General features: G+C 37.6%; 1 protein-coding gene across 5 annotated transcripts in view; it reads right to left on the minus strand.

The window, feature by feature from the left end:
• TBC1D19 (TBC1 domain family member 19) overlaps nt 1-25772 on the minus strand; it is a 150025-nt gene that overhangs the window by 93175 nt on the left and 31078 nt on the right. For 4 of the 5 annotated variants that reach the window (XM_044946024.2, XR_006552316.2, XR_006552318.2 and 1 more), the window contains exons 4-6: nt 19034-19109; nt 902-976; nt 160-237 (exon numbers count right to left, since the gene is read on the minus strand). In XM_044946024.2, coding sequence (XP_044801959.1) covers nt 160-237; nt 902-976; nt 19034-19109 — 229 coding nt within the window. The remainder of the gene's footprint in view (nt 1-159; nt 238-901; nt 977-19033; nt 19110-25772) is intronic. The other variant, XM_006071049.4, reaches the window with a different exon arrangement.

The raw sequence follows: 25772 nt of genomic DNA on the forward strand, positions 1-25772 counted from the left end.
TTACACTTGATATTATTTAACTATTACATTGTATGTAGTCTTAATGGCTCGGTTAGAATATGGTGCTAATGAGTCTAAAATAGAAGGCAAATGATATGTACTGGCCAGTAAAATTTCACAAAGAAAGACTGCTCCTCAGCCACATACTACATCTCTTACCCCATCCAGCAATCTCAGAAATGCATCACAAGGGGGCTGGCCAAGAGAGTGTGACTGTGAGTCAGGAGCATCATCTTCCTATATGAAAGACAGTATATTACACAATACTACATATTTAGACAGTTTTTCATATAAATTTATCCTTTTTTACACCATCCTTCTGGTGCCTTCAGTGACTTGTGCTTGGATATTATCCAATGTACATTCACTATATCTTGTCCAACAGTAGGGAATAAATAGGTGTAGGGAGGATGAAGTGAAGAGAAACTTGTTCTCTCCTACTCTTGAACAGCTATAAAAGACCCAGAACATTCCTCACGTGGCTTTTCTCTCCTTTTCATCTCTCCCCTATCGAAGCCCAGAACTACAGATAAATGTTGAGTATTAGATCTAAATAGTTCTGGAGAGATGATAAATCATTCGGGTAAGGAGACTAAAGGTAATTAAAATCTTTAAAGTGCATTTATAACCTTTACAGACAAATCTCCAAATAACCTGTACTGTACAGCCTATATTTATTCTCAAGATACAGGTTTTTTGTTTTTTTTTTTACAAAATGCATTATAGCATATGTAATAGAAAACTATATAAACTACATCCATATAATTTACCTTTTATAGACTTTAGTTTCAAAAAGCTGTATACCAGTAACAAAGAAAAAGATAAATCTGCCTAACAGTTATAATTTCATGATACCTCCTAGTACATGATTCACAATAAAATACTTAAGTGTTAAAAGTACCTTTCGTGCCAATGGTATACTTAGTTCAGTGCACATACTATTTAAACTCTTCAAAATTCTTTTTTCCCAACTTCCCTGAAACATAAGGAACAGTCTATTATTATTTTTGGTTAACAGTGCCAAAAGTGATTTTTAAAAAATTAAAGACATTATGAGTTATATAGAAATGGTGAAGTTGCTTGAGATTGGTTATCTTATTCACTAGCTTACTCAACAAATATTGATTACTGCCTACTATGTGCCAGATACTATCCTTAGTGCTGTGAATAACAAAACGTCTCCATCCTCATGGAACTGACATTCTAGTGGAGGATAGGAATGAAGATAGATTAAAAAAATAAATCAACAAGTCAGATGTGGAAATAGCAGATTTTAAAAAAAAGGTAAGCTATATTTAAGTACTTTATAAATCTTTCATACTTGAGACTCCCATTAATGACCTAGTAAAATAAAATTTTATAGAAATTATTATATTGTAATTTTTCCAAACATCTTTCACCCTAAATACTTCACTATGAATTTTTTAAGAATAAGAACCTAGCTGTGGTACATATACACAATGGAGTATTACTCAGCCATTAAAAAGAATACATTTGAATCAGTTCTAATGAGGTGGATGAAACTGGAGCCTATTATACAGAGTGAAGTAAGCCAGAAAGAAAAACACCAATACAGTATACTAACGCATATATATGGAATTTAGAAAGATGGTAACAATAACCCTGTATACGAGACAGCAAAAGAGACACTGATGTATAGAACAGTCTTTTGGACTCTGTGGGAGAGGGAGAGGGTGGGAAGATTTGGGAGAATGGCATTGAAATATGTATAATATCATATATGAAACAAGTCACCAGTCTAGGTTTGATGCACGATACTGGATGCTTGGGGCTGGTGCACTGGGACGACCCAGAGGGATGGTATGGGGAGGGAGGAGGGAGGAGGGTTCAGGATGGGGAACACATGTATACCTGTGGTAGATTCATTTTGATATATGGCAAAACCAATATAATATTGTAAAGTTAAATAAAATTAAATTTAAAAAAATAAAGTAGGATAATGAAATAGCAAGGAATTTATAGCATCAAGTAATATAATAAAATTACTGTCCAGGTTTCAAAAAAAAAAAGAATAAGAACCTTCTCTTACATAACAATACCACTATGACACCTGAGAAAACTAAAAATAATATTTCATATCATCTTAGCCCATATTCAAAAATTTCCAATTATCCCCCAAAATGTCTTTATATCTTTTTAAATCCTGGATCCATTAAAAATTAATGCATTACATTTGATTGTTATGTCTCTTTCGGTATAGCTTAATCTAGTGCGCTTTCCTCCTTTTCTTTTTCATACTGGCTTTTTTGAGCAGTCCAAGGCAGATGTCTTTTGGCATGTGTCACAATCTAGATTGGTCTTACTGTTTTCTCACCATATCGATTACATTCTTCTCTGTCCCTGGTATTTCTCATAAACTTGAAATAATAAGTTAACTTTAATGGTCAGTCATAAATTGATCATCCATATACATCATACTTCAGTAAATTATTCTTTTTAATGCCAAGTTAAAACACCATAATTTTTTGGTCTTTTAGCACCAGCCACTTCTGACTCACAAAAAACAGAATAATACCAAAGCTCCAAAATTTAGACCAAATGAGGAGAAATGGAGATAACTATATATTATATTATCTATAAAAGACAGCTAAAATCAGTCAATAAAACTAGAATAATAATACCTCCTTTATGTGATTGCTATAAAAATTAAAGATGTAAAGTACTTTGAATGGTGACACAATGATAATAATCATTCAATAACTGATAGTTTTTACTACAGCTATCATTATTCAGAGTTTCTTCATTAACATACATATCTAGATATATTACTCTCTATCTGGAATAAACTCTCCATGCTCTACTCTTATCCCAACATACTTATTCCTATGTTATCTGAATAAATTATATTCACCATTCAGGTCTTCACCTCTATTAAGCCTGCTCTTACCTGGCACCCACTCAGATAATATTAGTGCCTTTGCCTACAGATTCTCACAATATCTCTTCCTTCACCTATCATAGCACATACCACACTTTATCAAGCACATAGTAAGTTTTCAATAATTGAACAGATTTCTACTCTTAGTTATGCTGCAAGTATTTAGAAAAATTTTGGTACAACTGCCAAAGTAATGAATGAACAGGAAAAAAATCATCTTTAAGAGAAATACAAAGCTATGTGAAATGCATAAGATTTAGTTTACTAAATATATAGAAATAGGTTTTCAAGAATAAAAGAATACTCAATAAATTTCATAAAATACAGTCCAAACTAATTCTGTTTACTAGTTTGTTTTCAATTTTTTTCTCTCTCTGTTTTTTCCTATAAAGAGTTCTCTTAGATGCAGGACTTCAAATATATTTGGGTATATTATTCATGACCAAACTTTAGTTAGTGCAATACAACCCACTTCCACCCTCAACATTCTTATCCCAAATTTATCTGGAAAAATCTAACTCAACTTCATATCTCGGCTTAAAAGTAATTTCCTTTAATAAGCTTTCTGCCACTTGCTCCCTCAAATCCAGATTGTGGGGGTCGGGGGAGCAAGTATTAGAACCTTAACAACACAAGAGAAGACTCTACACATGGACATCACCAGATGGTCAACACTGAAATCAGATTGATTATATTCTTTGCAGACAAAGATGGAGAAGCTCTATACAGTCAGCAAAAACAAGACCAGGAGCTGACTGTGGCTCAGATCATGAACTCCTTATTGCCAAATTCAGACTTAAATTGAAGAAAGTGGGGAAAACACTAGACCACTCAGGTATGACCTAAATCAAATCCCTTACAATTATACAGTAGAGGTGACAAATAGATTAAAGGGATTAGATCTGATAGAGTGCCTGAAGAACTATGGACGGAGGTTCATGACATTGTACAGGAGGCAGGGATCAAGACCATCCCCAAGAAAAGAAACGCAAAAAGGCAAAATGGTTGTCTGAGGAGGCCTTACAAATAGCTGAGAAAAGAAGAGAAGCTAAAGGCAAAGGAGAAAAGGAAAGATATACCCATTTGAATGCAGATTTCCAGAGAATAGCAAGGAGAGATAAGAAAGCCTTCCTCAGTGATCAATGCAAAGAAATAGAGGAAAACAATAGAATGGAAAAGACTAGAGATCTCTTCAAGAAAATTAGAGACCCCAAGGGAACATTTCATGCCAAGATGGGCACAATAAAGGACAGAAATGGTATGGACCTAACAGAAACAGAAGATATTAAGAAGAGGTGGCAAGAATACACAGAGGAATAGACAAAAAAGATCTTCATGACCCAGATAACCACGATGGTGTGATCACTCACCTAGAGCCAGACATCCTGGAATGCGAAGTCAAGTCGGCCTTAGGAAGCATCACTACAAACAAAGCTAGTGGAGGTGATAGAATTCCAGTTGAGCTATTTCAAATCCTAGAATGTGGTGTTGTGAAAGTGTTGCACTCAATATGCCAGCAAATCTGGAAAACTCAGCAGTGGCCACAGGACTGAAAAAGGTCCGTTTCATTCCAGTCCCAAAGAAGGGCAATGACAAGGAATGCTCAAACTACCATACAATTGTACTCATCTCACACACTAGCAAAGTAATGCTCAAAATTCTCCGAGCCAGGCTTCAACAGTACAGGAACCGTGAACTTCCAGATGTTCAAGCTGGATTTAGAAAAGGTAGAACAAGAGATCAAATTGCCAACATCTGCTAGATCATAGAAAAAGCAAGAGAGTTCCAGAAAAACATTTACTTTTGCTTTATTGACTGTGCCAAAGCCTTTGACTGTGTGGATCACAAGAAACTGTGGAAAATTCTGAAAGAGATGGGAATACCAGACCACTTGAACTGCCTCTTGAGAAACCTGTATGCAGGTCAAGAAGCAACAGTTAGAACTAGACATGGAACAAACAGACTGGTTCCAAATTGGGAAAGGAGTACATCAAGGCTGTATATTGTCACCCCGCTTATTTAAATGTATATGCAGAGTCCATCATGTAAAACGCTGGGCTGGATGAAGCACAAGCTGGAATCAAGATTGCCGGGAGAAATATCAATAATTTCAGATATGCAGACGACACCACCCTTATGGCAGAAAGCAAAGGAGAACTAAACAGCCTCTTGATGAAAGTGAAAGAGGAGAGTGAAAAAGTTGGCTTAAAACTCACCATTCAGAAAACATGGCATCTGGTCCCATCACTTTATGGCAAATAGATGAGGAAACAGTGGAAACAGTGTCAGACTTTATTGTTTTGGGCTCCAAAATCACCAGACATTGACTGCAGCCATGAAATTAAAAGACACTTGCTCCTTGGAAGAAAACCTATGACCAACCTAGACAGCATATTTAAAAGCAGAGACATTACTTTATCAACAGAGGTCCATCTAGTCAAGGCTATGGTTTTCCCAGTAGTTCTGTACAGATATGAGAGTTAGACTATAAAGAAAGTGAGCACCGAAGAACTGATGCTTTTGAACTGTGGTGTTGGAAAACTCTTGAGAGTTCCTTGGATTGCAAAGAGATCCAACCAGTCCATCCTAAAGGAGATCAGTCCTGAATATTCATTGGAAGGACTGATGCTGAAGCTGAACCTCCAATACTTTGGCCACCTGATGTGAAGAACTGACTCATTTGAAAAGATCCTCATGCTAGGAAAGACTGAAGGTGGGAGGCAAAGGGGATGACAGAGGATGAGATGGTTGAATGGCATCACCGACGTGATGGACATGAGTTTGAGTAGGCTCTGGGAGCTGGTGATGGACAGAGAAGTCTGGTGTGCTGCAGTCCATGGGGTCGCAATGAGTCGGACATGACTGAGTGACTGAATTGAACTGAATTTTAATTCAGTCATTACTATAAAAATAAAACTTGCATAAAGATTAAAAATCCAATCCCTGATTTTTTATGTATCCTATTATATAAAAGAGCTAAATTTCTAGCTATTGAATTATGATTACAAAAATTATCATTTTCAACCACTAATAAGAGGACTCTTGAGTTGATAAAAAGAAAATAACTCTCAGATATAAAAATAAAAGTTACAACAGACATCAATGTGTGGCTCATAATATATACCATACATATTTGTAAGACTGCAATACATAATTTTAATACAGCATAAAACCTACTGAAAACACAGACATAAAGTCCATTTAAAATAGAATACTTTCTATAATTATATGTTAATAAGATATTCTGAAGCATATTTAACTTATTCTTTAGAAAATCACTCTGACAAAAACATCTCTTCAGGAGTTTTGACAAAGTAAAATTTTAAGTGATAAATCACAGTTCTCCTAAATGACTATCCCACTTACCAAGTATTTCAACTTACCAAATTTAATGTTAGATGTAATATACAGAGAAACTACTTAAGAAAAAAATTTCACAGAAAAGAAATTAGAGAAAACAAACTTATGGTTACCAGGGAATAAGTGAGGGGAGGGATAAATTGGGAGATTGAGATAGACATATACAAACTACTACATATAAAATAGACCTGATCCAAAGAGCCAACTAATTGGAAAAGACCCTGATGCTGGGAAAGATTCAAGGCAAAAGGAGAAGAGGGCAGCAGAGGATGAGATGGTTAGATACCATCACTGACTCAATGGACATGAATTGGAGCAAACTCCAGGAGACAGTGAAGGACAGGGAAGCCTGGCATGCTGCAGTCCATGTGGTTGCAAAGAGTCGGACATGACTTAGTGACTAAACAACAACAATAAACTAATAAGGACCTACTGTATGGCATAGGGAACTCTTCTTGATACTCTATAATTCTCTATATGGGAAAAAAATCTAAAAAACAGTGGATATATGTATATGTATGGAACTGATTCACCTTGCTGAAGAGCAGAAGCTAACACAACATTGTAAATCAACTATACTCCAATAAAATCTTTTAAAAAAGAAATTAGATATTAGAAGCAAGCATTCTGAATGAAAAAAATAGAGCTAAGTGACTTACAAGTGTTTACAATATGTTATTTTATTAATCCTGTGAGTAATGTATCATTACCCTCATTTTTACAAATGGGAAAACTTTTTAAAACAACACCTGAGAGTAGAATGGAAAAGAATATTAAGAACTAAAGCAATGCTGAACAAAGCTTTATTCATCATTTTTTACTGTGTTCCACAACTAAAGCAAAAACGTGGAAATGATCCAGAAGAGAAGAAAGAACAAGACGAAAAACTGAGAGAAAGAGGAAAAGGATGTTCAACTCAGAAAATTCAAAATTTTAAGGCTAGAACAGGTGGACATGAGGTTAATAGCTGAGTTTTCAAATAATGAAAATATATTGATTCAACAAATACTTACTGGGCTCTTATTAAACATATGCCATTAAAAGATGAATAAAACAGCTATCCTTGTAGTGAGGGTGAGAAGGATAAGACAGAAACAAATAATATGGATAAGTTGCAAAAAGTTCATTAGGGCTATACCAATCTATACATAAAAAACCATAAAAATGTAAAACAATAGGCACGCAATAGGAAGCTAGGTATATCAAAACTTCTAGCTGTCCACAGAACACATCACATCCTGATATAATGAAAGAAGAGTGACCCCAGTGGTTGGCCTTGTCTTCCCTATTCCCTGTTCCATATCTATGAAAGGTTGTCAGGATTTTTCCAAGGTACTCTTTGCAAGAACTTCAGTCAGATGGTCAGAAGTCATTTTATAAAAGTCTTAGTCAACAAAATCATTTCCATAGACATTAGAAACAGTAACAGAATTTCCTGACAATGAGGGGAAATCCAAGATGAAGCAAGCAGCTGTTTTTAAGTGGGGTCATCCTTTAGGTTCCCTAAAGAACTCTAATCTTGATTAAGTGGTATTTATTCATTTCTTTGTCTCACTGATTATCATGTATTCAATGCTTTATATCTACAAAGCACAAAGCTCAGACCAGTGAGTAAATTTTATAAGTAGCTTATAACCATTTAACGAAACTTTCCAACAATTAAAGGACTTAATCAAAATGGGTTAAAATTGTGAATTTCTTGTTTCCAGTTCTCCATCAAAAGGAGATGAGCTCCAGAGGTTAGACTGGATAAATGTGAAGGTCCACTCTAGCTCCAGCTCCAGTTCTATAGGTACATAATTTTTCTCTACCTGTGGAAATGAATAAATAAGCCCTACGTCTCAAAGATAAATGCTAAAAACTCATAGTTATTCCTATGCTATTATTTAAATAAAAATTTCAGTGTGTACCTAGCACCCAACAAAAAGTTGAAGTAGCAAATAAGTTATTGAAAAATGATAGTGCACCAATATAAAATAAGAAGAAAGTAAAAGTTTCTATCCCAAAGACTTACAAAATAAAGATTTTTTAAAATGTTATTTAAAAGGAAAATGGATGGTCTTTTACATTTAAAATGTTTAAACAGGAAGACATTACCTTTTACTTAAACCCATATCCTCTCTAAATGAAATTATTGTTGCTTTCTAATCAGTTTCCCTAATAATTGAAAACTATGGTAGTAACTCAAAGGATTTCAAGAATTTTATAAATAAGGTAGTTTCTAAGCCATGAGAGGTAAAAGATTCACCAAAGAATTGCAATTCTACTGAAATCTTTAAATGGGTATTATTATCATCTTGCTTCTTTTTCACAGTAATGAAAATAAATAAGAAGTCATTAAAAACAATGTAACAAATACACAGCATGCAAAACTTATGAAATTATAAAATTTTTTCATAAGTTTAAATTACTTTCTTCACACTGAAATGAATAAAGTAAAACAAAATAATAATAACCCAGCTTTCTAATGGAAAAAGGCTTTAGTAATTCTATGATAATAAAAAGTATACATTTATTCAAGACAATATGAAAAACCATACAATATGTAAAGAATAAAATAATAAATAAGCACTCATAAATTTCCACCAGTCAAAAATAACCACTGTTACCATTTTATTCTCTTCATTTTTTCTATGCATGTATGTGTACAACTGAGATGTATATGTGTGTATATATGCACTTGGATATATATACACTTAATTAAAGTAGAATTATATTGTTTTATAGCTTGCTTTTTTGAATGGAGATTATATCATATGCAATTTCACCTCATTATACTTCTCTGAAAATGCCATTTTTTATGCCTGTGTAAAACTGTCTTTTGGAGATTCGCTGTTACATTTAAGCAGGCCCTATTGCTTTCTTTAGATGCCTTTAAATTTTTTACTATTATCTCTGATTTTTTTCTTTAGAGAAGGCTCAAGAAGTGAAATTACTCAAAATAAGGGTATAAATATTTTCCTAAAGGGAACATTTCCACTTTTCATTATGTAATTCATTCATCATTAAAAAAAAAAAAAAATCTATTGAGTGTCTACCATGGGCCGGGCACCATGCTAGAGGCTGCAGATACAATGCGGGAAGAGAGACACTGGTTCTGCTCTACAGAATCTAGTGATCATACAGACAACCCAAGTATTGTGATAGGAAGGTCAGGGTGCCTCTCATGTGAAGGACTGGAGATACAGGAAAAGTATCTGAGTATCTGAGAGCGAGGGGTCAGAAAGCCTTCCTAAAGAAACCATCATCTAACCCAATACCTGAAGAATGTGTAGACGTTAGCCAGAAACACGTGGGGTTCAAGGGGAGGCAGTCTGGGGTAGGAGTGACTGTATGAGCACAGGTTCTCCTGCTGGAGGACACCAAGGAGATGAAGAGAGAGAGAAGGTACATGTGCGTGGAAATGGAGTGGCAGGAAGGGGAGGGACAGTAAGAGGAGGCAAGAGATGAGACCTGAACAGTAAAATGGGGCAAGATAATGCATAGATTTTTAAGCAAAAGTAAGGAACTGAAGCTCTATCCTAAAAGTCTTGGAAGTTTTAAGAAATGGAGTGACAATACAGAAGGCAGAAGGACCAGTTAGGAAGGAGATGAGAATTGAAGTAATATGAAACTAGCAAAATTCTCAACTTTACTAAGGTTACTGGATTGACAGAAAACAGGATAAATTCAACCACATAGCTCATCCTGAGTTTGAGCATTTCTGGACTGGATACAGAAAGGCTGAAAAGAATCAGGTAGTGCAGATTCTGGAGTGGCTGTCCAAGTTCAAATTCCAAGTCTTCCACTTAGTAGTTTCGTGAAGCTGGCACTCTCTGAGACCATAAATGTAACTCATCACATAGAGTTGACATAAATATTAAATGAGTGAATACTTGAATGGTACCTGGCACATAATTAGAGCTCTATGTGCTTACTACTATTATTTCACATGTAAACTTGTGAATTTAGATTTATCACACTGCATATAAATTTCTTCAAATACTGCTTTCTGTGAAAGGCGTAGCAAAGTAGTTCCCAAAGCACTTTACATGGAAATATGTCACATACGTCTGAACAGCACTAGGTTAAATAAAAATTAAACTGTTTCTCTACTGAAGAGCCTCTCTGAGCCATTAACACACCAAAAGAAATTGTAAGCAAAATTAAGGAGCATTAGATTAAAAACCAAAGTATATAATAAATATTCATGAGTCTATATTGATACAAATAAATGATTGAATAAGTAAATAAATGGGGGCGAGAAGACAACTCTCCGATGCAGAAGAATTCTAAATACTTTTTGTAGATACTCCCCTGCTTAGGGAGGTAGAACATAATTTCTCTTCCTTAAGTATGAACTGTGACTTCCTTCAAGATGGTTTTAGAAAAGGCAGAGGAACCAGAGATCAAATTGCCAACATCTGCTGCATCATGAAAAAAGCAAGAGAGTTCCAGAAAAACATCTACTTCTGCTTTATTGACTATGCCAAAGCCTTTGACTGTGTGGATCACAATAAACTGTGGAAAATTCTGAAAGAGATGGGAATACCAGACCACCTGATCTGCCTCTTGAGAAATTTGTATGCAGGTCAGGAAGCAACAGTTAGAACTGGATATGAAACAACAGACTGGTTCAAATAGGAAAAGGAGTATGTCAAGGCTGTATATTGTCACCCTGCTTATTTAACTTATATGTAGAGTACATCATGAGAAATGCTGGACTGGAATAAGCACAAGCTGGAATCAAGATTGCCGGGAGAAATATCAATAACCTCAGATATGCAGATGACACCACCCTTATGGCAGAAAGTGAAGAGGAACTCAAAAGCCTCTTGATGAAAGTGAAAGTGGAGAGTGAAAAAGTTGGTTTAAAGCTCAACATTCAGAAAACAAAGATCATGGCATCTGGTCCCATCACTTCATGGGAAATAGATGGGGAAACAGTGGAAACAGTGTCAGACTTTATTTTTTGGGGCTCCAAAATCACTGCAGATGGTGACTGCAGCCATGAAATTAAAAGACGCTTACTCCTTGGAAGGAAAGTTATGACCAACCTAGATAGCGTATTGAAAAGCAGAGACATTACTTTGCCAACAAAGGTTCTAGTCAAGGCTATGGTTTTTCCTCTGGTCATGTATGGATGTGAGAGTTGGACTGTGAAGAAGGCTGAGCGCCGAAGAATTGATGCTTTTGAACTGTGGTGTTGGAGAAGACTCTTGAGAGTCCCTTGGACTGAAAGGAGATCCAACCATTCCATTCTGAAGATCAGCCCTGGGATTTCTTTGGAAGGAATGATGCTAACGCTGAAACTCCAGTACTTTGGCCATCTCATGCGAAGAGTTGACTCATTGGAAAAGTCTCTGATGCTGGGAGGGATTGCGGGCAGGAGGAGAAGGGGACGACAGAGTATGAGATGGCTGGATGGCATCACTGACTTGATGGACGTGAGTCTGGGTGAACTCCGGGAGTTGGTGATGGACAGGGAGGCCTGGTGTGCTGCGATTCATGGGGTCGCAAAGAGTCAGACACGACTGAGCAACTGAACTGAACTGAACTGAAGGTGGGAGAGGGGCAGTAACTTTACAGTGGAAAAAACCTCACAATTAGTATCTCAATCAGGCAATAAAGGTCAACATCAATGGTGATATATCATGTTGATAGTATGAACGATGATACAATTTATTTTTTTTTAATTTTATTTTATTTTTAAACTTTACATAATTGTATTAGTTTTGCCAACGATAATACAATTTAATCAATATAAATGGCACTTTATGTCTGTGATCTTCCTACAAAAAACTCACAACCCCAGTCTAATCATGAGAAAAACATCTGACGAATTCCAAGAGAGGGATATTCTACAAAATACCTGACCGGTACTTCTCAAAACTGTCAAGGTCATCAAAAACAAGGGAAGTCTGAGAAAATGTCATAGCCAAGAGGAGCCTAAGGAGACATGACAATCAAATGCAATGTGGTGTGCTGGATGGATTCCTAAAACAGAAAAAGGACATGAGGTTAAAACTAAGGGAATCTATTGAATAAAGTATGAACTTTAGCTATGGTATTAATATCAGTTCACTAAGTGTAATGAATGTACATAGTAATGTAAGAAGTTAATAAGGCAAACTGGGTATCAGATCCTTGGGAATTCTGCATAGTATCTTCTCAATTTTTCTATACACCTAAAACTCTTGTAAAAAAAATCAAGTCTACTAAAAAAAAAAAAACAAATAAATTGTGATTCAATAAAAGGAAGGCAATGTGTGCTTCCATTTGCAAATTTACTTGTCCCTGGAACCCCCTTTTGTGGAGCATCTCTCAGGGTGAGGATTCAGCATAAACACTCGGGAAAAGGCTGACGCAGTAAAAGAAGTCTCTTCCCCTTATCAGTCCAGATTTCCTGGCCACCTTCCCTTTGGCAGGCAGCACTTTCTACCTTGTGTTACAGATACATGTGTCCAAGTCTTATTTCAATGATCAAATCATGTAGTTTCCTGAAGGCAGAATCTCTAATTTATTTCTGCATCTCCACAGCACACAGCAGAGTGTCTTTTACTCACAGGCATTCAGTAAACATCTGTTAAATAAATACTGTAAGAAAAGATGGGAAATGCCTTTTCTTACTGATTCATTATAAACTTACTAAGTCTGCTACATAAAAGTCTGGGTTGTCATGCCCTCCTCCAGGGATAGTGTGCTACCAGAGTTCAAAAGAGGGAGAAATCCTTTCAACAGGAGTAATAAAAACCTCAGTGAAGAGATGCCATCTAAGCTGACACAAAATTTACATAATACAGAACAAGCAGAGGGCTTTCCATGACAGCAAAACCAAAAGTGTTAAAGATGCAATAGGAAAGGCAAGATGCTTCACTTGGATGGGCACAAAGGGCAGTTATAAGACAGCAGAGACTGATGGAGTGGAATCGTCTATGCTGGGGACAGACAGTAACTACCCTTCACGGTGGGCTTTGGAGTAGGAACATCATTTACTAGGCAACTGGCAGTCATTGAAGGTTTCCTAGAAGGCAGTGAGAAATATTATAAGGGTAAATCCTAGAGAAAGAAATGGCAACCCAAAAACATAGGCCCCCCCCCAAAATAAAGTCTCACTGTTTCCAAAAATAAAGTCTCCACTGTTTATCTTTTTTTTTTTTTAGTAGACTTGATTTTTCACTAGAGTTTTAGATGTATAGAAAAATCGAGAAGATACTATGGAGAATTCCCAAGGATCTGATACCCAGTTTCCCTCTATTTGCCATGAAGTGATGGGACCAGATGACATGTTTTCTGAATGGTGAGTTTTAAGCCAACTTTTTCACTCTCCTCTTTCACTTTCATCAAGAGGCTCTTTAGTTCTCCTTCACTCTTCTGCCATAAGGGTGGTGTCATTTGCATATCTGGCAATCTTGATTCCAGCTTGTGCTTCATCCAGCCTGGCATTTCACATGATGTACCCTGCATATAAGTTTAAATAAGCAGGGTGACAATATTCAGCCTTGACGTACTCCTTTCCAATTTGGAACCAGTCTGTTGTTCCATGCCCAGTTCTAACTGTTGCTTCTTGACCTGCATACAGATTTCTCAGGAGGCAGGTCAGGGGTCTGGTATTCCCATCTCTTTCAGAATTTTCCACAGTTTGTTGTGATCCACACAGTCAAAGGCTTCGGCATAGTCAATAAAGCAAAAGTCGGTGTTTTTCTGGAACTCTCTTGCTTTTTCTAGGATCCAGCAGATGTTGGCAATTTGATCTCTGGTTCCTCTGCCTTTTCTAAATCCAGCTTGAACATCTGGAAGTTCACGGTTCCTGTACTGTTGAAGCCTGGCTTGGAGAATTTTGAGCATTACTTTGCTAGTGTGTGAGATGAGTACAATTGTGCGGTAGTTTGACCATTCCTTGGCATTGCCCTCTTTGGGACTAGAATGAAAACAGACCTTTTCTAGTTCTGTGGCTGCTGCTGAGTTTTCTAGATTTGCTGGCATATTTTCCAGTCCTGTGGCTGCTGCTGAGTTTTCCAAATTTGCTGGCATATTGAGCACAACACTTTCACAGCATCATCTTTTAGTATTTGAAATAGCTCAACTGGAATTCCATCACCTCCACTAGCTTTGTTTGTAGTGATGCTTCCTAAGGCCCACTTGACATCACATTGCAGGACATCTGGCTCTAGGTGAGTGATCACACCGTCGTGATTATCTGGGTCATGAAGATCTTTTTTGTCTATTCCTCTGTGTATTCTTGCCACCTCTTCTTAATATCTTCTACTTTTGTTAGGCCCATACCATTTCTGTCCTTTATTGTGCCAATCTTGGCATGAAATGTTCCCTTGGGGTCTCTAATTTTCTTGAAGAGATCTCTAGTCTTTTCCATTCTATTGTTTTCCTCTATTTCTTTGCATTGATCACTGAGGAAGGCTTCCTTATCTCTCCTTGCTATTCTCTGGAAATCTGCATTCAAATGGGTATATCTTTCCTTTTCTCCTTTGCCTTTAGCTTCTCTTCTTTTCTCAGCTATTTGTAAGGCCTCCTCAGACAACCATTTTGCCTTTTTGCATTTCTTTTTCTTGGGGATGGTCTTATCACTGCCTCCTGTATAATGAACCTCCGTCCATAGTTCTTCAGGCACTCTGTCTATCAGATCTAATCCCTTGACTCTGTTTGTCACTTCCACTGTATAACTGTAAAGCAATTTGATGTCGGCCAAACCTGAGTGGTCTAGCGGTTTTTCCTACTTTGTTCAATTTTAAGTCTGAATTTGGCAATAAGGAGTTCATGATGTGAGCCACAGTCAGCTCCTAGTCTTGTTTTTGCTGACTGCATAGAGCTTCTCCATCTTTGGCTGCAAAGAATATAATCAATCTGATTTTGGTACTGACCATCAAAAGCAGATAATTAATAATAAAAGGACTGAGATGCAGCAAAATGAACCCACTGAAAGATAAATGGATTTAGACTAAACTAATGGTAAACATATAAGTTAAATAAGCAGGGTGACAATATACAGCCTTGACGTACTCCTTTTCCTATTTGGAACCAGTCTGTTGTTCCATGTCCAGTTCTAACTGTTGCTTCCTGACCTGCATACAGGTTTCTCAAGAGGCAGGTCAGGTGGTCTGGTATTCCCATCTCTTTCAGAATTTTCCACAGTTTATTGTGATCCACACAGTCAAAGGCTTTAGCACAGTCAATAAAGCAGAAGTAGATGTTTTTCTGGAACTCTCTTGCTTTTTCCATGATGCAGCAGATGTTGGCAATTTGATCTCTGGTTCCTCTGCCTTTTCTAAAACCAGCTTGAACATCAGGAAGTTCACGGTTCACATATTGCTGAAGCCTGGCTTGGAGAATTTTAAGCATTACTTTACTAGCATGTGAGATGAGTGCAATTGTGCGGTAGTTTGAGCATTCCTTGGCATTGCCTTTCTTTGGGATTGGAATGAAAACTGACCTTTTCCAGTCCTTTGGCCACTGCTGAGTTTTCCAAATTTGCTGGCATATTGAGTGCAGCACTTTCACAGCATCATCTTCCAGAATTTGAAATAGCTCAACTGGAATTCCATCACCTCCACTAGCTTTGTTCATAGTGATGCTTTCTAAGGCCCACTTGACTTCACATTCCAGGATGTCTGGTTCTAGGTCAGTTATCACACCATCGTGATTATCTAGGTCATGAAGATCTTTTTTGTACAGTTCTGTGTATTCTTGCCACCTCTTCTTAATATCTTTTGCTTCTGTTAGGTCCATACCATTTTTGTCCTTTATCGAGCCCATCTTTGCATGAAATGTTCCTTTGGTATCTCTAATTTTCTTGAAGAGATCCCTAGTCTTTCCCATTATGTTGTTTTCCGCTATTTCTTTGCATTGATCACTGAGGAAGGCTTTCTTATCTCTTCTTGCTATTCTTTGGAACTCTGCATTCAGATGCTTATATCTTTCCTTTTCGCCTTTGCTTTTCGCTTCTCTTCTTTTCACAGCTATTTGTAAGGCCTCCCCAGACAGCCATTTTGCTTTTTTGCATTTCTTTTCCATGGGGATGGTCTTGATCCCTGTCTCCTGTACAATGTCACGAACCTCCGTCCATAGTTCATCAGGCACTCTATCTATTAGATCTAGTCCCTTAAATCTATTTCTCACTTTCACTGTATAATCATAAGGGATTTGATTTAGGTCATACCTGAATGGTCTAGTGGTTTTCCCTACTGTCTTCAATTTAAGTCTGAATTTGCCAATATAAGGAGTTCATGATCTGAGCCATAGTCAGCTCCTGGTCTTGTTTTTGTTGACTGTATAGAGCTTCTCCATCTTTGGCTGCAAAGAACATAATCAATCTGATTTCAGTGTTGACCATCTGGTGATGTCCATGTGTAGAGTCTTCTCTTGTGTTGTTGAAGAGGGTGTTTGCTATGACCAGTACATTTTCTTGGCAAAACTGTATTAGTCTTTGCCCTGCTTCATTCCGTATTCCAAGGCCAAATTTGCCTGTTACTCCAGGTGTTTCTTGACTTCCTACTTTTGCATTCCAGTCCCCTATAATGAAAAGGACATCTTTTTTGGGTGTTATTTCTAAAAGGTCTTGTAGGTCTTCATAGAACCGTTCAACTTCAGCTTCTTCAGCATTACTGGTTGGGGCATAGACTTGGATTACTGTGATATTGAATGGGTTGCCTTGGAAACGAACAGAGATCATTTTGTCGTTTTTGAGATTGCATCCAAGTACTGCATTATGGACTCTTCTGTTGATCATGATGGCTACTCCATTTCTTCTGAGGGATTCCTGTCCACAGTAGTAGATATAATGGTCATCTGAGTTAAATTCACCCAATCCAGTCCATTTGAGTTCGCTGATTCCTAGAATGTCGACATTCACTCTTGGCATCTCTTGTTTGACCACTTCCAAAGCAGCCATAAACAACATGTAAATAAAGGAGCATGACTATTTTCTAATAAATATATTTTATTAATTCCTATAATTTTCATGGGTCTCAAGACAGTATTCTTTTGATTTTTTAACCAGTTGAAAATGTAAAAAAAAAAAAAAAACAAATCCTAGCTTGCCCACGATACAAAAACAGGTAGCAGGGCAGATCTGGCCCATGGGCTGTAGCATGCCAACTCTTGATCTAGTGGGTAAACCTAGAAAGAAGAGAGAAGACTACCATCCATATACATATACTTACCATTCATACACAGTCTCAGCAACTAGCAGTAGACTTTAAGAATAGACCTATTATTCACCTCTTCAGTCTTAATAAGAAACCGACTTCTGTTTTTTACACGTTAAAACTGATACTTTCTCTAAAATGTTCAAAAATTTTCCAATTTTGCCAAAAAAAACAATCTTAGAACTAGATATTTAGCTTTATTTTCTTGAGTTCAGACCTTTATAATAAAAGACCAAACAATTCTTTCACACAAGCATCATTTCAACATTATGCTTTATGACACACTGATAGTAAATACCATCTGATTGCTGGACCTAAAGTATTAATACTACATAGAGATACAAATATCAGAGAAGGCAATGGCACCCCACTCCAATACTCTTGCCTGGAAAATCCCATGGGTGGAGGAGCCTGGTAGGCTGCAGTCCATGGGGTCACTGAGGGTCGGACATGACTGAGCAACTTCACTTTCACTTTTCACTTTCATGCATTGGAGAAGGAAATGGCAACCCACTCCAGTGTTCTTGCCTGGAGAACCCCAGGGACGGGGGAGCCTGGTGGGCTGCCGTCTATGGGGTCGCACAGAGTTAGACACGACTGAAGTGACTTAGCAGCAGCAGAGATAGAAATATACTACACATTAATATTTCCTCAAATATCTCCATGTTTTTTGTTTATATTGCTTCCTTTCACCCTCCAATTTTAAGGGTTTTTTAAGATGAAAATGAAAGCAGAAAACTAAAAATCTGCCTAACATCCAGCACATGAAACATAGTAACTCAAAGCAGCAGAACACTTCTCAGGAGCAGCAGAACCACTGTGTAATTGCTGAAGCTGGGTGATGGGTTCATGGGAGTTCTCCAGGGTGTATTTCAAATTTTTCATAATAGTTTCCAAGACTACGATGGAGAAAGAAGGTCAGCTTATGATGTCCATTAAAGCCTCAGGAGTGGCAGTTAGAGGGTCCCCAGCACTGTGAGGAAGGCTCATGAACAGTCCTACCTCACAGGCAGGTAGACCAGGCTGGGCAAAGGCAAAGGCCAGCTAAAGAATTAGGGACATTTAGACAGCTTATTGTTTCTATTTTAACAGCTTTTTATAGTCTTTCTATTTAAATTGTTTTATTTTATTCTTTTAAAGTGACTTTTCGTTGTTTTTCAGTTCATCTTAGATTACAGGAGTCATTTGGATTCTGCAACTGAATACAACCAGTATGTAACAACCTGTTATGAAAACAAATATATTTCAAATACACTATTAGTAACACTGGTGTCAAAAGCCAGAATTTTAGGGGACGAGTGAGTCAATTCATTCCCTATACTTTCCTTTAATATCACAGAACTTGAGGAACAAATCAGTATATAAAGCTTTTATCATATTTTAAATCTTAGGCCAGTATGGTACATGATTTTTTTCCCTTCTACTCAGTATTTTCAGAATTACTATAGAAATTAAGTAAGTGTAATCCTTGGTTACCGAATATAAACAGCATACAAATACTATTTGCATCACTTTAGTAGTCCTTATCCAGTCTTTCATATAGTAAATATAGCCCTAATGTTAATAAGGATCTTTCATTCTGCATTATATAACTTGGTATGGAATAATAAAATTAAAATGAACAATAGCCAACCTGTGCTTTCCGCATGTATACCAAAGGTTCTTTAAGATGTTCAGGAGGTGCAGCAGGATGACTAGGTAAAGGAAACCTGAGGACAGAAAGAGGGAGCTAAATATTATATACCACTCTTGATAATTAATCAGTTTGTTTGGTTAGAAATTACTTACCTCTATAGTCCATGATATATGAAACAGAACATTTGCTAGCAGTTCTATGTACTTATACAAGGTACAACAACCTAACAAAACTTTAATTCTTATCCTACTAGCATTGTAACTTTAAATTAGCAATTTAATGACATTAAAAGTTAAAGTGGAATTCATAGATTGAGGTAACTTTTAAATTATTTAGCTCTGTAAGTGCTCATATGAAATTTTCACAACTGCTAATTTTAGTATATAAATATTATAACAGAAATTTTTAAAATCTGAAATCTAAACAAGTCCATTAACTTACTAAAATATCAACTTTTCTCAATTCTCCCAATTTTCTTTTCCACAGAATTGAAATGATAGTATAAATACTCTTTTGTAATAGCCATATTTTAGCATGCAATATATTACATACTATATTAATTCACAGACTTAATAAAATTTTTCAAATTTAATGTCAAATTCTGTTTTCTGTGTAACATGACATTTTATATTCAAAATATATTGTTTTTATTAAGAAAACAGATTCATTTATTCAACATATTTGAGCCATTCTAGGTATATGGTGAGATTAAGACAGTGTCTCCTATTCTCATGTACCTAATATTCTAGTGAAGAAAGACAGTCAATATTCATTAAAAAAACAAACAAATAAATAGAATAACATAAAAGAGTAGTAAACGCCATGAGAAAATGAGAGCAGGATAAAGTCTAAATGATTTGGAAGGGCAGGGAAGGTGTCTAGGAAACCTAATGTTTGAATCAAGACATGAGTGAAAAGGAGCCAACCAACATTCCAAGCAAAAGGATAGCAAGCACAAAACTCTGAGGTGGGAAACTGTGGAATGTTTAAAAATCAGAAAAAGCTGGGATGGCTGAAATGTAATGACTGAGGCACAGAGCGATATAAAATCATAGAGAAGCCAATAGGAAAACACGACAATTAACATTTCCTTAGAGGTTTCAATCTCTTTCACAACTGATATCTCTAATTAAAATTAGTCATAGAAATTATACCCATGTAAAACAACCATAGTCTAACTATCAAGAACCATGCACTGAGTTCTCAAGAAATTCCTCATCCAAACAGGGACATCTAAAGGGGAACTTTAGACAGTTTTACTAACTGATTGTTTCTGATTGTTTTTTCTGCTAACATCTGCATTCCATGTACCTAAACAAATCACCTTTCCCCACTCACCAAAAAAAAAAAAAAAAAAACCCACTGGTAATTTCTAGATACCTGAGTATTTCAAGTTGTATATTTTATACTGTTCACTAAATTACTTGTAAAGATACATATGTTTTATAATGAAATGTAATTCTAAAATCCTTCCATTTTAACAGTAATTATTTCTAAATTTAATAAAACTTGGAAATTTAGAAACTTGAGAGCATTTACTCATGATCTTAAAGGTTATTTAGAAAAGATCCTGGTGGCTCAGATGGTAAAGAACCTGCCTGCAAAGCAGGAGACCCAGGTACAAACCCTGGTTCGGGAAGATCCCCTGGAGAAGGGCATGGCAACACACCCCAGTATTCTTGCCTAGGGAATTCTATGGCAGAGGAGCCTGGCAGGCTGTAGTCCATGGGGTCACAAAGGGTCGGACACGACTGAGTGACTAACGATTTCTTACTTTAAGGGTTATTTCAGACTTTATTTTTCTGGGCTCCAAAATCACTACAGATGGTGACTGCAGCCATGAAATTAAAAGACGCTTACTCCTTGGAAGGAAAGTTATGACCAACCTAGATAGCATATTCAAAAGCAGAGACATTACTTTGCCAACAAAGGTTCGTCTAGTCAAGGCTATGGTTTTTCCTCTGGTCATGTATGGATGTGAGAGTTGGACTGTGAAGAAAGCTGAGCACCGAAGAATGGATGCTTTTGAACTGTGGTGTTGGAGAAGACTCTTGAGAGTCGCTTGGACTGCAAGGAGATTAGCCCTGGGATTTCTTTGGAAGGAATGATACTAAAGCTGAAACTCCAGTACTTTGGCCACCTCATGCAAAGAGTTGACTCATTGGAAAAGACTCTGATGCTGGGAGGGATTGGGGGCAGGAGAAGAAGGGGACGCCAGAGGATGAGATGGCTGGATGGCATCACTGACTCGATGGACATGAGTCTGGGTGAACTTCGGGAGTTGGTGATGGACAGGGAGGCCTGGTGTGCTGCGATTCATGGGGTCGCAAAGAGTCGGACACGACTGAGCAACTGATCTGATCTGATCTGAAGCTCAATGAAATTTATCCAGAAAAAAAGGTAAGAAGTGGTCACCCCAAAATTATTCATATTAAAACGAAAATAAAGCTATTTATTCAGTTATAAATATTTAATGAGAATCTACCAAGTGTTCAAGGTTATAGAAATACAGCAGAAAATAAAACATTAAAATCTCTGTCTTCATGGTCAACACCGAAATCAGGTTGATTATATTCTTTGCAGCCAAAGATGGAGAAGCTCTATACAGAACAAAAACAAGACCAGGAGCTGACTGTGGCTCAGATCATGAACTCCTTATTGCCAAATTCAGACTTAAATTGAAGAAAGTAGGGAAAACCACTAGACCATTCAGGTATGACCTAAATCAAATCCCTTATGATTATACAGTGGAAGTGAGAAATAGATTTAAGGGCCTAGATCTGATAGAGTGCCTGATGAACTATGGACGGAGGTTCGTAACATTGTACAGGAGACAGGGATCAAGACCATCCCCGTGGAAAAGAAATGCAAAAAAGCAAAATGTCTGTCTGAGGAGGCCGTACAAATAGCTGTGAAAAGAAGAGAAGCGAAAATCAAAGGAGAAAAGGAAAGATATAAGCATCTGAATGCAGAGTTCCAAAGAATAGCAAGAAGAGATAAGAAAGCCTTCCTCAGTGATCAATGCAAAGAAATAGAGGAAAACAACAGAATGGGAAAGACTAGAGATCTCTTCAAGAAAATTAGAGATACCAAGGGAACATTTCAGGCAAAGATGGGCTCGATAAAGGACAGAAATGGAATGGACCTAACAGAAGCAGAAGATATTAAGAAGAGGTGGCAAGAATACACATAAGAACTGTACAAAAAAGATCTTCATGACCTAGATAATCACGATGGTGTGATCACTCACCTAGAGCCAGACATCTTGGAATGTGAAGTCAAGTGGGCCTTAGAAAGCATCACTATGAACAAAGCTAGTGGAGGTGATGGAATTCCAGTTGAGCTATTTCAAATTCTGGAAGATGATGCTGTGAAAGTGCTGCACTCAATATGCCAGCAAATTTGGAAAACTCAGCAGTGGCCAAAGGACTGGAAAAGGTCAGTTTTCATTCCAATCCCAAAGAAAGGCAATGCCAAAGAATGATCAAACTACCACACAATTGCACTCATCTCACACGCTAGGAAAGTAATGCTCAAAATTCTCCAAGCCAGACTTCAGCAATAGGTGAACCGTGAACTTCAGATGTTCAAGCTGGTTTTAGAAAAGGCAGAGGAACCAGAGGTCAAATTGCCAACATCCGCTGGATCATGGAAAAAGCAAGAGAGTTCCAGAAAAACATCTACTTCTGCTTTATTCACTACGCCAAAGCCTTTGACTATGTGGATCACAATAAACTGTGGAAAATTCTGAAAGAGATGGGAATACCAGACCACCTGACCTGCCTCTTGAGAAACCTGTATGCAGGTCATGAAGCAACACTTAGAACTGGATATGGAACAACAGACTGGTTCAAATAGGAAAAGGAGTACGTCAAGGCTGTATATTGTCACCCTGCTTATTTAACTTATATGCAGAGTACATCATGAGAAATGCTGGACTGGAATAAGCACAAGCTGGAATCAAGATTGCCAGGAGAAATATCAATAACCTCAGATATGCAGATGACACCACCCTTATGGCAGAAAGTGAAGAGGAACTCAAAAGCCTCTTGATAAAAGTGAAAGTGGAGAGTGAAAAAGTTGGCTTAAAGCTCAACATTCAGAAAACAAAGATCATGGCATCTGGTCCCATCACTTCATGGGAAATAGATGGGGAAACAGTGGAAACAGTGTCAGACTTTATTTTTTGGGGCTCCAAAATCACTGCAGATGGTGACTGCAGCCATGAAATTAAAAGACGCTTACTCCTTGGAAGGAAAGTTTATGACCAACCTAGATAGCATATTCAAAAGCAGAGACATTACTTTGCCAACAAATGTCCGTCTAGTCAAGGCTATGGTTTTTCCAGTGGTCATGTATGGATGTGAGAGTTGGACTGTGAAGAAAGCTGAGCGCCGAAGAATGGATGCTTTTGAACTGTGGTGTTGGAGAAGACTCTTGAGAGTCCCTTGGACTGCAAGGAGATCCAACCAGTCCATTCTGAAGGAGATCAGCCCTGGGATTTCTTTGGAAGGAATGATGCTAAAGCTGAAACTCCAGTACTTTGGCCACCTCGTGCGAAGAGTTGACTCATTGGAAAAGTCTCTGATGCTGGGAGGGATTGGGGGCAAGAGGAGAAAGGCACAACAGAGGACGAGATGGCTGGATGGCATCACTGACTCGATGGATGTGAGTCTGAGTGAACTCCAGGAGTTGGTGATGGACAGGGAGGCCTGGCGTGCTGCGATTCATGGGGTCGCAAAGAGTCGGACACGACTGAGCGACTGAACTGAACTGAACTGAATACAAAGAAATGAGGATCAGCAGATAGGAACAATACAGAAACTGGATGTCACTCTTTACTCCTCCCTCTTCCTGTCTCTCCAAATCCCTCTAAATACCACCCATCTTTTACTACCTCACTGACACTGATTTAGGCAATGACAATACTTGCTTGCATTCATCTGACATATTCATAAGCAGTCTCCCCTGCATCTACACTGTCTTCAACCTATTTGTCAATCTGCCTGGCTGTTAGTCAGGAGTAGTGTGTTCTTTATTCACCAGTGATTGTATTTCCAGTGTCTAGCATAAGACCTGGCACATACTAGATACCGAGTACATTATTGAATGGGCTTCCCAGGTGGCTCAGATGGTAAAGAATCTGCCAACAATGCAGGAGATGTGGGTTCAGTCCCTGGGTCAGGAAGATCTCCTGGAGAAGGAAATGGCAATGTACTCCAGTATTCTTGCCTTGAGAATCCCTTGGATAGAGGAGCCAGGCAGGCTACAGTCCATGGGGTCACAAAGAGTCAGACACAACTGAGCATGTACATATGCACATTTCTAAATAACTAAAATGCAAATGTGATCATATCACTACTAAATCCTAAAATGGTACCCAAATGCTTTTAGGATCTAGTCTACAAATCCTTGAGTAACAGGCACAAGCCTGCCTACAGATCCAGCTTCATTCTTTCCTATGGCCCTTTGCCCTCTACCATCCAGCCATACAATTTTTATTCTTCTAATATATAACATTCTTTTCCACCTCTAAACGTCTGTGGGCTTCCCAGGTGGCGCCAGTGTAAAGAATCCACCTGCCAGTACAGGAGATGGAAGAGATCTGGGTTTAATCCCTGGGCTGGGAAGATCCCCTGGAGGAGGAAATGGCAACCCACTCCAATATTCTCACCTGGGAAATCCCAAGCACAGAGGGGCCTGGAAGGCTACAGTCCTCAGGATTACAAAAGAGTTGGACATGACTAAACACATATGCGTGTGTGAAACATCTGTACCTGTTGTTCCCTTGTGCCCAAAGCATTTTTCTTCTCTATTCCTTCCCCTAACTGTAGCTTTGCTTTCTGATCTCAGTCTGAATATTATTTCCTGTGACAAGTCATCATGACACCTCCAGTCTGAGTTACGCACCTGCCCTATGTACTGCTTGCACTTACCCTATTATAGCACTTACTATATTCTACTATATTCTTACTATATTCTACTGTAATTGCGTCTGTAAAGTCTCTGTGCCCCACTGGGATGTAAGCTCCATAAAAAGCAAACACTATCTACTTACTTGTGCATTATGCCAGCACCTAGCTCTGAACATAACAATTGTTATGTGTAACATTTATGACTAAGAGGGCAAGAAGAACTATGATTAGGAGATTTTAGAGATGCCCAGGTCTACTACCTGAGGACTCTCTTAGAGAACACTGTGCATGTCTATAAAAGACTGACCTAGTCTGGTGATCTAGTGTAAGGTACTCATTAATCTAAAAATCTGTCTGTTTTGAGGCCCACTATCATTAAACATTTATATCTCTCCAAAATATGGTAGACACTTGCATATATATACTATAACAGCAAATTGTGGTATCTGTTTTTATAACATATACGTATATGAAAGGTTAAAAAGGTTTATATATTCTTTTAATTTGTATTCCATAAGGAAAATAATATATCTTCTAATTCTTTATATGCATGCTCAGTCTCTTCAGTCATGTCCAACTCTTTGCAACCTCATGGACTATAGGCCCCCCCGGCTCCTCTGGTCCATGAGATTCTCCAGGCTAGAATACTAGAGTGGGTTGCCATTTCCTTCTCCAAACTGCTCTACATAAAATACAATAAAGACTAGGAGACAAAGAAATGGGTACATTTTCAAAGTAAAGACTTTCTTAAATATTTATAGTAAATATTTAGGATTAATAGTTTCACTAAGTTTTCTCAATTCAAAAAGATATTTATGGTG

Source organism: Bubalus bubalis, chromosome 7 (genome assembly GCF_019923935.1).
Source record: "Bubalus bubalis isolate 160015118507 breed Murrah chromosome 7, NDDB_SH_1, whole genome shotgun sequence".
Taxonomy (NCBI): Eukaryota; Metazoa; Chordata; class Mammalia; order Artiodactyla; family Bovidae; genus Bubalus; species Bubalus bubalis.